This window comes from Aphis gossypii, unplaced genomic scaffold, assembly GCF_020184175.1.
Source record: "Aphis gossypii isolate Hap1 unplaced genomic scaffold, ASM2018417v2 Contig00670, whole genome shotgun sequence".
NCBI lineage: Eukaryota > Metazoa > Arthropoda > Insecta > Hemiptera > Aphididae > Aphis > Aphis gossypii.
The window spans coordinates 1-14,223 of record NW_026083220.1 but is presented as its reverse complement, the minus strand read 5'-3'; the positions used below and the strand labels follow the sequence as shown (position 1 = coordinate 14,223).

Below are 14,223 nucleotides of genomic sequence, written 5' to 3'. Positions count from 1 at the left end.
AATATTTACTGTATTATAAATATTTTATGAAGTAAGTATCTAATAATGTATTAAATACAAATTGCATAGTTACCCGTGGATATTAAAAATATTACAGCTGCCTATACCCGTTTACGTGTATATTTACGAGCGATCAGTCATAAACGAAGGTTCAAATAATAATAACATCGCTCCCGAACAAACACTATCGTCGGCCGGACGCCGACTCTAGTAGTGGGCGTGGTTAAAACGTCGCGTGCTTGCGGATCGCGAAAACACCTAACAGCGCATTCTCTTGGCCGTTGCATACGTTTCACTTTTGGTATAGCGTCCTCTTAACACATTGATGGACATTCTGAATTGTTGTGGTTTTTTTTGTGTAACTTTTGAAACGCAATTACATACTACTGCTATAGCAGTAGTAATTTGACTACTGTTATAACAGTATTGTCCACCTACATAGTAATTATCATGTACGTATATCACTACTGCTATAGCAGTACCATCAAATAACTAAATATTATGACGAAACAATCGATAATTTATATAAATAAATAAATTATAAATAGTGAATTCAATATCTGATTGTTATTCGTTAAAATAAACAGCTGTCGTAAATAATTGTCAATAATATTACCGATAATATTATTATCATAAACAGCAAATACTAAAAATAGAAATAAGTGGTTTTAAAATACAGTGCCCAATGATCCGTTGAGTTGTAGTGGGGCAGTGGGAAATTCTCTACCGTATAAAACTATTGAAAATAGTACTGCTATAGCAGTAGTGAGTTTTAATAAACGAATATTGAACTACTGCAATAGCAGTAGTGATATACGTACATCAAATTTAAAAACTACTGCTATAGCAGTACTGTCCATCAATGTGTTAAGCATAAAGTATTGGATTTTCCAAATTGATTATATAATATTCAATAGTTTGATAGTATCTATTTTATAATATTATAATGAGAGCTTTTGGTGATGAATGTGACATAACTTTTCACATGATAAAGATAAAGTTATTACTTAAATTATGTAACAATAATTTATTTAACAATTTAAAATTATATAAGTACATGTATACAAGTATCCGTAAAATAATACATAAATGTATTTTATACAAAAAAATTAAAAATATTAAATACAAATTAATTTTTGTGAAAATTAATTGATTTAAAAAAAAATAATTAATTTAATAATTAATTATATGAACAAAAAAAAAATGATTAGATATGAACAAAAAAATGTATAAATAGTTAATCTATATCTTACAAGATACCTAATGCTGTTGTTTAGTACATCTTCCATTAAACAGTTTAAATTTTAATTATATTAATTACAAACTACATATTTTTTACTTAATAAGTGTAAAAATCTACTTTTTATTACAAAATGAACAAGTTTCCAGGAAACTATGAAACATATTTGAATTCTAAGTCTGATATATCAAAGGTATCAGAATTAGAATTCTATAAAGAAGGTTATTCAATTATGTTGAAAGCATATGAAGCCAATATGCAAGTAAGTAATATAATTAAATAAATTAATAGATACTACTACAATAATTATTTATATAAAATGACATCTTGAATTTTTTTTTATATTATTTTATCCACAGGAAATTCATAGTTTACAAGGCAAAGTTTCTATTTTGAAACACGATTTGAGCGATACAAGTGAATTGAATGAGAAATTGAAAGAAGAAATTGGAGAGACCTTAATAAAATCAGTAATTCTTAAATTAATCATTATTAGAACAATAAATTATAAGTAAATTTTTACAAAATATTTTAAATGTGTATAAAACAACCCTAAAAAACTACCTAATATATAAAAAAAAATGTTCAACTAAAAATACATAGAATATATTGTATATCCAATATATTTACAGTGGGGGATACAATGGCTCCTTGGGCTGTATTTTTTTAATTTTTATATTATAAATTATAATATTGGGCTGGAACTCCCTGAAAGCCGATATTTAATTTATGAAAATCCCCCCCCCCTCTGGGTGACTTCTAGATCCGCTACTGTTTTCTACTAATTTAGTATACACATTACATAAATATTTTCATTTATTACAGGAAAAGTTGAAAAAGAGCAATGTCACATTGCAAACTAAAAGTGATAATTTACTGTTGCAAAATGAAAATTTAAAATGTACAATTAAAACATTGGTAAGACAAATTTAACATAAAACAAAGAAAAATAAAAAAATAAAAATAATAAAAATAAAAAATAACACACAGAAAAAGGAGAACGAACAAATGGTGACAATAAAACAAATGGAACAGTTATTGGACACAAAATTAGCTAAACTTGAGAATAGGATTGTAAAAGGCCTGGTAAATCCTATAGGCATTACCCCTCACGTAGCTACAAAACAAGCAACAAATATTGTGATTGAGGAACATGATTCAACCGCTTCAGCTCGTTCTTCTTCGCCAGTGAAATCATTCCACGATGAATGTACTAACTTGCAAATTAAACAAGTACATGATTTACATTATAATATATTGAAATTATTATAATTAAGTACACACTTTCTGTTAAGAAACAAAAAATTAATTATTTAGAATTATTTTTATTTAGAGTATAGGTACTTACATAATATTTTAATTTAGTGCACAGAATGGTGGTGTCCCATGCACTCAAACTTTGCAGTATTGATAAAAGAGGTCAAGCCATCTACATATGAAGATGAAACTTTGATTAAACGAGCCAAGTCTCGTTATGCATACTGGGCCAAAGGGGACACAGTAATATACATATATTATATTCTTTTGTTGCATGATACCAAAAGATTTTTTTTTAAATTATTTATTTGATTAATACTAGAATATTTACTTAATTTATTTTACAATACCTAAATTTCTATTTTTACTAGTCAATGCACCAGCAAGCTATAATATTTCAGAATTATCTTTTAGGATTAAAATTTAAATGATTGATGTTGTAACCTTATTTAAATTTAAGTATGAAATATCATACAAATTACAATACATATTTTTCATTTACAATTTTTAGTTTTATATACAAAATGATTGGTAATTGTTTTCCTCTGGAATGTTGGTTGGACTCAATTGTTTACATTTCTTTAAAATTTAGTTGATAAGGTATCTAAACAAATACAATAAAAACCTAATAGGTAACTTGAATAATATTTCACTTAAAATTTGTAGGTATTAAGTATACAAACCATATTTTTAATTTTGTTGCCTGTTGAAATATTAAAATCCAATAGGTATAGAATCCAATATTTTTATTCTTATGGTTTCCAGTTGTAAATTGGAATATTGTTTTAATATTTATCATTCAAATCACTTGGATATTTTTAGTGAATACAAATAATCTTAGAATATCATTATGAAGAATTTTAGTATGCTATAGATTTTCTAAAATGGCATTGACTATAGAGCAACTAGCAATGTTATAGTCCTACTGGATTGTATTATTAAAATATTAACCATATTGACTGAAATAATTATTAACAAGTCAATGGTCCATATAAATTTCAACAAAAATTGTGTAGAGCTGATGTATTAACTGAAATCAAAATGTTTAAAAATAATGATAATAAGAATTATTTATTATAGTTTTTACATAAACAATATAGTGACCAGAAATACTATTTTTTGAAGCAAGTCCTATTGTCATTAAAAATAGTATATTAAATTGTAATCTACATTTTAATAAAGTTTTGTATTAATTTATTCAAATTTCACACTTGGTATTTTACCTTTAAATAACTAAAATATTTATAGTTAGGTACTTTAGTTTAAGTTTACTTACATTTCATAGAATTGTTATCATAAAGACGCACATCTAATGAGTTGACATAATAAATTGAAAAAAATTAGCTTTTTAGTACCTAGGGAATAATAATAATTAAAAAAAAATACAATTTTTGTAAGATATGACATATGGTCTATGATATGGGCAAAATGGGTACCTATATGCATTCAGCATTGACAATTACGACAGAGGAGAAGCTAAATTTTAAAATATACTTTTTTTAAATTTTTATATCTGGTCACCATATATATAACTACAAAACAAATAATACTTACCAATATTTAATAGGACTTTCCAAGTATCCAATTTACACGCGTTATATCAATTTAAATAAGTACTTCTATGTTTAATTAAATTAATAAACAAAATAAAATATAATATAAACAACATACCATGACATATTATTATAATATAATATTAACTGTTATGTCATGTTGTTTTATTATAATGCTGATGTCTGATGTACTATGCATCACTACTCACTAGATTACTACATAGTCATACTACATACTACATAGTACAATATGGCGTACAGCGTACTGTCAGACGTTAAAGTTGTCAGTAAGTATTAAGTAAGTTGTCACGAGGTATCGTGTAATCATGAAACATTATACAACTGAAATCTGAAGGATAGCTGCTGCTTGCTAGTAGGTTGTAGTTGCCGATCTCGGATACGTACATATTATACATAGGTAAACATAAAACTTATACTAATTACTATAGTCCGGCTCACGAAAAGTGAACGTTCAAGGTCGATGGGTGGTGTCCAAATGTTGTTGAATCCAGGGGTTCAACGTTTTGTACTATGTACCTATCGCTGGCAGTCTCATGATCCATGATTCGTTTAACACGAACGGGTTTAGTAATCACTTGTTGAAAACGGCCACGGGGATCGCTGATATCAACGTTCACTTTTCGTGAGCTGGACTGTAGGTAATAAGTATAAGGTCTGTGGTATTGGTATTATTGTTTTGTGATTATACAGGACGCAAGATTATTATTTTGCTTCATGAATTTATTGTTTTAGGTTGGCCGGAGTTACATAATACAGGGGTATTCTTAACTTTTGGCTTTTCATAATTACTAACCGGTATTATTATTAAAATGACTTATTAAGCATCATCGTCGGAGTCGGTAATTGAAAGCGATAAGCAAATAATAGTATTTATAGTAGTAATTTTAGTCCAATTAATTATAATTATATGACAATTGATAATAAGCTATAACAGCTAATAACAGGTACAAATTTAATATTATCACTACTCCCCGCTACACAATGGATCGATGATATCGAATTCATTACTATTATAGCTACTGGACTTAACAAATAAAAATCCCAGTACTGACTAATTAGTACTGATGTATGACACCTAAAAACTTTTTAAAACCAACCAATTTTGAGCAGCTATAACTCGCCAACGGATCAATGAAAGTTAAAAATTTTAACGTGAAAATTCATGAAAAAAATGGTTCTATTAATTTATAAAATTATTAATATAGGTTGCCATTTGAAAATCAAAAGTTGATAGTTATTTTGCTATTAAATATATGAGTGAAAAAAATTAAAATTTTATACAGTTGTAGAAAAACATGTATCTAAACATTTGAAAAAAAAAAAATAGAAAAAAAATCTATACTTTTTGAAATAATGAGTGTTCAATGATAAAAAAATCACCCTGTGTATAATTGTTTTTAAAAAATTATTAAATATTTTATGAAAAATTGATTTTGTAAACCGTCATCAGCTTATCGTCAATTTTAATTATAGGATAATATTGCAACAACATCTCAAAAAAAAGGTACATCGAAAAGGTTAGCTGTGAAACCGGAAAAGAAACCGGTATCGAAAAAGACGAAAAAAGTGAGTTATATAAATTTATGATATATTACGAAAAAGTAAAAAAATATAATTTAATTATTATTTTATAGAGCACTGCTATTTGTTATACAGACAAAACATTGGATTTAATAACAGATCTAACTATACCAACCGATGCAGAGAACACCTTGAATATAAAAAAGGATGATTGTTCATTAACGGTTAAGACACCTGTAGAGAATACGGCTGTAGATTACTGGACTATAGCACATTATAAATGTGCTAAAATTGCTAATGTTGCTCTGCAAGATAGGTAATAACATGACTAAATAAACAGGCATGATCGCAAAAAAACCATTTTTTCCTATCACTGCGCATTTTCCCCAGACTTGGCAGAAACAGTAAAATACCTAAGAAGAAAAAATATTTAATTGTTCATATCATAACTATTCGGCATTCATGACTAAATAATTAATGTAGTTTAGTTTTTAATTTAGTTTAGTTTAGTAAGTTTAGTTTTTACTTTAGTTTAGTTTTTAATTTAGTTTAGTTTATTTAGTCATGACACCATTATGCATTAAACAATAATAATTAAAATATTAAATGAAGTAGACAATTAGTGTGACACATCATTGGGGATTCAATGCAGGAGCAGGACTAAATAATAGGTATAGTTCAGTGGTTTTTTATTTATTTTATGAATTTTTTCAAGTTTTTCCGTTGTGTATTCTTCTGTGTTAAATATTTCAATTTTGACTTCTGTTTTTCTGCCCTATTCATTTCTCATATACGTATGTACATTCTTGTACGAACCAGGCATTCTATGACTTCATTTGGTATCATTATACATTTTTCATTTACATGCTGATTAACTATAGTGGTTAATTTTTTGACGATACCCCTTTCATTATCAAATTCTTGCATAAAAATGGTTTCAAGGACTTTTGACACATTCCAAAGATCTTTTGATGGACACGTAAGATACCCTAAAAATAATAAACAGCAAATTTGATTTTTTAACAACATTTTTTCAGATTACTGGAATGCAGAATACAAACTACAAATAACCTTTTGATATATAAGACATCCATGATCCACTTTCAATATTTGTTTCATTGTTATTATCCTCAAGGAATGGATATTTATTTTTAAATTTTTTTGCTACAAAACCAGATATGTACATCAAATTATCTTCCTCGCATGGATCTTTTGCAGTGTATAATTCTTCAACAGTTAAGTAGATTCTTCTAATATTTCAGAAGTCTGAAATATCTGAGCTGTAAGTGGTGTGTCCTTCTCCTTAAATTTATCATTTGATTCCAGCAAACAATTTTCATTTATATAATCTTCAGTGTTACTATTTTTTATGAAAAATGATGAAGAATGCTTTCCTAATATGTACCATCTTAGGCTTAAAAATATAGATGATTAATTTTAATAAAGGTTAAATATTTTAGTGAGTTATGTAAATTCAATATTACCGATACTTGAAATCTATAGGGGTTGGATGGTCATTTGATCCTCCCATGCCTCTCATAAAACTGAAAAAGTTTTCTAATACCTAAATAAATGTAGGTACATATAATTAATTATTTTTATAAATAAGTAGGTAGAATAACTTATAATTACATCCTGGTTAAGTCGTCTTGTAATAATATATTCTATACCAATATAATCTTTAAGATCTTTGTACAGGTTTCTTAAAGATAAATTTGAAATCAGAATTCCCTTTTGGAATGTCATAAGTTGTTTTTTTCCGTGTACTCTCATTGTACTAATAAAATTATCCATCAAATTTAAAATATGGTTCTGTTCATCCAAATTTATTCCATATGCACTGGAATTGTCCCCTAAAATTTGCTGAGTTATGAAGATCGAACCAGTTATTTATCAACAAAATTGCTTCTGAACACTAAATATAAACAATTATTATAGTAAGTAATTATACAATGTGATAATATCCAAACTCAGGAAATTTTAGTGTACTTCTTTCCAATTAGATGTTAGTACACCCGTGTCTCCATAGTATTGCATTGCTTTAGCAACGGTCCTGGAAAGAAGTTGGGCCGCGGTTATAACTTTTTGACGTTGAACTCCACTGACATTTAAATGAAACTCTGTCACTTTGTAAGTAAAAGTCAAGTCATTTGTACCTTGTACTTTCAACAAAGATTCAAACAAACTTTTACCTATGTATTTATTACCTTAACATAAAGAAATTTTAATACATTGTTATGAATATAATATGAAGTAAACAAAATTGTCACAATTTATATGAACTTATAGTATTACCATTTTCAGTAACCATATTAAATCCATGATCAATGATGTTATTTCTTATCAATTAATTTCAATAAATGTGGTACATCAGCAAAGACATGGATGTTTTTTCCAGTGTTTGGATGTAAAAAACTACTATTTGTATGGGCAATTTTCAATGAATTCCACAAAGAAATGTTAGTAGGACCCATATCACTTGTAACTGCTGCCACATTATATCCACAGTTATATAATTTACTAATTATGTTGTTTAATATTGAAGCAGTCATTGGTGTGTCATAAGAATAAAAGACTGGCTGCTTCCAAGATTTGAAGAGTCCTCTAACCATGACCACTTGCACAGTTTTATGTGGTCCGAAAACTTGATCAATTGCTTTATCATAGCATACGTCATGTGCTATGTAAACTTCATCAAAAGAGAGAACAACAATTTTATCTCTATCAGACATGGATGTACCTTAAATAATAAGTTATTATTAGTAATATTATAATTTATAATACTACCAAATGTTAATTAGTTAATTAATTATTAATGTTAATAACCTTTTTGTTTCATGATACTTAAAACATTATCTAATACACCTGGCTCTATGGAAAATGTTTTGGCATATCTTCTTAATGTAGAAATACCTAAAATACGACAACATGTTATAAAATAGTTCACATCAGTTTTGAAATAATTGAATACTTGGCAATGGAATAGTTTGAAGCAGATATGAATAAGCGGCTGTAGAAATACTTCTGAGTGTTATCGCTGATACAATATCCTCATTCTCCCACTTTTTAATTTGTTTTTTGTCATTTAAAAATAATTAATTTGTGTCTTAGTGAACACTGACGAAAACAACTTATGCACATTTAAATTAAAATCCTCTTTATTTTTATATGAAGTTGTTCATTTTCTTTTTGAACTTCCAAAAGTTTTTGATTTAAATTATCTAGTTGTTTTCGGAGATAATCGCTACAAATTATAAATTCAAAATAAGAAATATTAACAGAAATTATTAATTAATTTTTTTTTTTTTTTAGTAACTACAAGACAAACAAAAAAATTGTACAAACATTTCAGAGTTATCAATGGGTAAAAAACACACATCATGTTCAAATTCATTAACAAGAGATCTCGGGATGAATGGTTTTTTACAGTCATCGAGAACTTCAACCTTTGGTACCTGCATCATATGTCAAGTTGTATTACAAATTATGTTATGCTCATATATATGCTATCATAGGTAGTTAAGAAAATAGTGATAAAGAAATAAACTATTTTTAACATTGTTTTATGTATTACCAAGGGACATTCATTGAAAGAATCCGCATTCGGTAAAATTTCTGGATTTGAGAATGTTGAGACTTCAGCAGTTTGTTGGATATAATTTAATTTAACTCTAGAGCTTTTTATCTGTAAAATATATATTAAAGTGTAGAGACTGTATTTATAATTAAAACTATGTACCTGTATCATTAATATCTACCATGCTATGTATAGAGTATCCACTATTTTTGTTATGTTGTATTGAAATAAAAATTATTTAGTTCACACAATCTTTTTTAGTAAAATAAAATTAAATACTTACTTTCCGTGGAGTTAGATATTTTGTAGGAACTGCATCAGCTTTAAGCTTTTTACTTTTGCAAGGAGAATATCCTGCCTTAATTTGGATTAACGGTTTCTCCTTCATTGCATTTGGCGAGAAATGTTTTGAACAAATTCGTGCTATTGCACAAATTATTGCAATGTTTAATTGTCCCTTCATTAAATAAAAATACTTAACAGTATACTACATAATGACTTACCATCTTTCACTGTATTGTCAACTACACCACATGGGTTAAACCACTTTGCACGATAAGTGGGTGACTTTGGAACTCTGTCATAACTTACAGCCTTACCAAACCCTCTGACAGAGCTATTTGCACAGCTAGGTACCATGCAGTTGGGCATTTTTATTTAGAAAAATAAAATGAATTTGTAACAACAATTTGCTTAAAAAGCCAGGAGAAAACAATACCCTTTTTTTAGTCAAAACCAATAAACCAGTAAACCAATATGAAATAAATTGTTTCTTACAATGGCAGATGGCTGTATGGAGAAGGAAAAGTATAAATGACTAAAGAAAAACAAACATTGTCATATATAATATTATTATGCATATATTTATTTATACAATATTTATATTTACACAATATTGAACAATACAAAAACAATAATGACATGGGAACTTATCATTTTGATTATTTGTTATATTACTACTAGATTAAATGTATTACTAATAACTAATAAGTAATATTATAATAATAATAACTAATATATTATAATTAGAAAAGAAATAATATAATACAAATTATAGTGGGAATAACTTTTTTCTCCATGATATATAGTTTTTCATCCAAGTCTGGGGAAGAATGAATGCGTGAAATAATCTAGAGATCATGCCTGTTTATTTAGTCATGGGTAATAATAATAATAATAATAATATATAAATATATAATTAAAGTGAAATATTTATAATAAAATTTAATTTAACCTAACCTAACTTTTTTAGATGGAATGATGCTGAATGCTCACTCAAAATATCTGCATACGGATGATTTAACTACAGCCAAAGAAATGATTACGCTCATTCAATCTATTTTCGACAAAATGATGCGACATCCCGACAAGAAGCTTCTCAGACACAGACCAAAAAAAATAAACTTATAAAATGTGTGTAATTGGATATGGTGTTGGATTAATTTTATTTAATAACATTTTTTTTTTTATATTTATATTTATTTTTATTATTTAGATAAAAAAAAAATAATAATACATTTATAGGTTAAAATAAAAATAAAAAAAAAATAAAAATATTGAAAGTTAGTATATAAGTGGTATTATAATATAACAGTTTTTTCAGCAAGAATGATAAATTAAAATAAATTAAGAAACTTTTTTTATATTATATCACTAAATCTTGTAATATCATGTTCGACAATGAATTAAAATGAAATTGTAATAACTCGTACATAAATGAACAATCTTCACTTTGTATATTACTGTAGCTGAAATCATAATTTTGAATATATTGATTTGTAAATTCGTTTCGTTGACAAGATGATGGTAACCCATTTACGTCAGACTTTATTAAAGTATAAGCTGTATCAAAGGTTTTTTTGGTATGATTCCAATTTTTTCTGTTTTTCGACAATATACAAGTCAATACAATGTTGTAATTGTTTCAAACGATGAAGATCTATATCAGATAATGTTATGTAATTATCATTAGAATATAAAACTATAGTTGATTGGTTTACATTAACAGAGTAGAAAAAAATATCAGCTATCTTAACACTTTACAACGAGTATGCAAATTTTCGATAATTGTATAAAAATGGTTTTCGCACATTAACTTACACCACTGATCAAGATCTAACGTTACAACTTTTTTAGTTCATTTACATTCTAATAATATAATAATTGAAATTTGCTTATTAACTAGAAGTCCAACTGTTACACTTTTCTTACTAAAAGGACGAATATTGAACACAGAATTTGATACAACGATTGATGAATTCATATTGATAAAATAAAAAAAACAGTAAACAGTATTTTTTTCTAGAAATATGAGTATGATCATTAGACAGCTTAGCTCAAATTAACAAGGTTTGTACGCTGACGAATCCTTATTAGGGATGTCGTCGGACGCTCGGTCCTCGGAACTCTTGTGAGCAAAGGAAATAAAATAAAACACTATCGTTTCACAAATTAAATATAGTTATATATTATAATCTATTTGTGCCGATCCTTGGGAGACGGGGAACACCGTTAGCCTGAACGCGGAGCTGCAACAACCAACGACGGCTTGAATCGATGACCAAAATGAGCGCACTGAAGTCGAACTGCCGAGCTGCACGTTCCAAATTGGAGCCGAAGAGCATAAAATATTAACGCGATCACTAATCAGTGATTTTACACGTTTATAAAAAAATGGTAAGAGCACCAGTGAGCAATATATAGAAAAAGCACGTGCAAGAGCAACAACAAACGCATGTGTAGAAAACAATGGCGACGGAGCAAACGAACGTAGTTGCGGGAGCACGCACACACACACACACCGACCGTAAAAGCGACGGTTACGGCGGCGGCCTACGCGTCGTTACCCGAGCCCGGGTGACGAGAGCATCAGGCTGACCAATATAATAAATGACCGAGCGTGGTCACCACTTGCCGCCGAGCAGCGGCAAATTCGAAACTATGAAAAGATCGAACAAGGTTTCTTTATCCATACATGTTATATACTATACAAATGTAAGGTTAAAAAAGAAAAAAAATGTGAACGTATAGTGTCTAGTTGGATAAACAGTAAAGAGTTATTATAGTTACCTACCTAATTCGATAGAACCTGAAACATTTTTTAAAAATCATTAACATATTAAATTTAAATTAGACGCGTTATCCCACTAGGCTATACGTTCACGAGGTATTAAATAAGTTATTAACACGTTTAAGTTTATTAAATTAAGATTTTTTTTTTTTTATTGAAATATAAAAAGTTAAAAAAAATTATTTATTTAATGTACTAAACAACAGTATCATATGACCTAGATCCACAATCACAATCACAAATATCGATAATCTTACCATATTTTTTTACTACATTTTCAACAAACTGATTTTTTTTTGATAATAATACAAAAACACATTTCGGATTCCATCTTGAGTGTTCAATCCATGGATTATCTTCTTTTTCCCAACGATGCAATATAATACCGCAGCAAAAACATTCAACAATATCTTTTTTCCCTGAATATATAAAACCGCTTTCAGCTAATGAGTATTTATCTTGAGATGAAGTCAACGGAAATAAATTGAATGTTTTCAATCTTGATATAAATGTAGTAAATTCTGGATATGTAGGATATGCATTGTTTCGTACTAACGAAACAAGTGAACAAAAACTGTTGTTAATTTGTTGAAAATTCATTTTTTATAAAAAAAATAAAAAAACTTAACTGAATGAAACTTGATTAAAAATAACAGAACCTGATAGAACGATGGTTGAATATTAACTGAACTGTCTGAACTGGAATGAATTAAATAAAACGACTTTTATCAATAATTTATTAAAATGAAATTACAGTGTAACCTGAATGTTTAACTTACAAGGGAAATAAATAGTGTGTATACACTAGCTGTTTAAACTTTATGTGTAACAGGGGAAAAAATAATTGGTTTAAGGGGGAAACTATACCTTAAATTTCAAAAATCTCCGCAGTCAAAAGTGCGCAGAACATACATTATGGTTTTTGAATATCAGTGTTTTTTACTGGTACAGCGGAGAAAAAAAAGTTTGAGGGGGAAAATCCACTTAAAAATTTTACAATCACCGCAGTCTGGTACAGCGGAAAAAAAAAAGTTTGAGGGGAAAAATCCCCCTTAAAATTTAACACTCTTCGCAGTCAAAAGTGTGCAGAACATACAAATGTATACTACTCGTATCACATTTTGTTTTTCATTTTCATCTTCAACTAATTTGCGATGCAAATTAGTGTTTATACTATTAAATTTCCACCAAAATACTTTTTAGACTCATGTTAATTAATTGTTAATTAAAAAAAAAAAAAACACAAAGTTCATAAATATTAGTGCTTATAATTATATTATAAAATATTATATAAATAGCAAATTTATAATTTATGTGATAACAAACTGGCGGGGAATTCAAATAGGCCAATGAAAACGCATGACTTTAGAGCCGCTCTGTGGCGTCTAGGGTTTCTTATATCGCCCCCCGGACCCAGTATCCCAGTCCTCACTTCTCCCTTTTTTTCATTTCAAAAAATATTTTCAAATATAATTAGTTATAACTTAAGATTTTTGAAGTTTTAGTTTGTAACAAATCAATTGGAATAATAATAAGAAATTAGTAATAATAATAATACAGTGTAATAGATCCGTACTCGTACGCATAGACGTAACTAGAAGCATTAAATTGAGTGGGCTAAAGCCCATAGCTTAAATTTTTAACATGGGGAATGGGTTATGGAACTACACCCTCACCCATAGGCCATAATAAACAAGAAAATATACTAAATTATGAATACCAAAATTTTCAATATAGAAGTAAAATTTAATATTCAATAGCAAAGTACATTTATTATAAAATAGTATTTTTTTTATTATTATTATTATTATTATTATTATAACTGCATTTTTCTATCTTTTTGTGCAAATTGGTTAAGAATATCATCATTTTTAATTGTGTTTGATAATTCTCGCTCAATGTTAAGAATACTTAAATTTGTAAATCTGTTTTGTGCCATATTTGATCTTAAATAAGTATTAATTCTTCTCATTGAGGAGAACGA

General features: G+C 27.8%; 1 protein-coding gene across 1 annotated transcript; it reads left to right on the top strand.

Moving 5' to 3' along the window:
• Positions 1–1,193: 1,193 nt before the first annotated feature.
• LOC126554974 (putative autophagy-related protein 11) lies at positions 1,194–5,912 on the top strand. The gene is made up of 7 exons (XM_050209954.1): positions 1,194–1,502; positions 1,600–1,710; positions 2,066–2,158; positions 2,231–2,473; positions 2,606–2,740; positions 5,545–5,637; positions 5,706–5,912. The coding sequence occupies exons 1-7, from the start codon at positions 1,374–1,376 to the stop codon at positions 5,910–5,912; spliced, it is 1,011 nt and encodes a 336-aa protein (XP_050065911.1). The 5' UTR covers positions 1,194–1,373.
• The last annotated feature ends 8,311 nt before the right edge of the window (positions 5,913–14,223 follow it).

What these genes read in the sequence shown, in the direction of transcription:
- LOC126554974 (XM_050209954.1), top strand. Translation starts at nt 1,374, where the DNA reads ATGAACAAGTTTCCAGGAAACTATGAAACATATTTGAATTCTAAGTCT. An exon ending in AATGTACAATTAAAACATTG is followed by an intron (nt 2,159 to 2,230) that starts GTAAGACAAATT and finishes AATAACACACAG; the next exon opens with AAAAAGGAGAACGAACAAAT. An exon ending in TATCGAAAAAGACGAAAAAA is followed by an intron (nt 5,638 to 5,705) that starts GTGAGTTATATA and finishes ATTATTTTATAG; the next exon opens with AGCACTGCTATTTGTTATAC.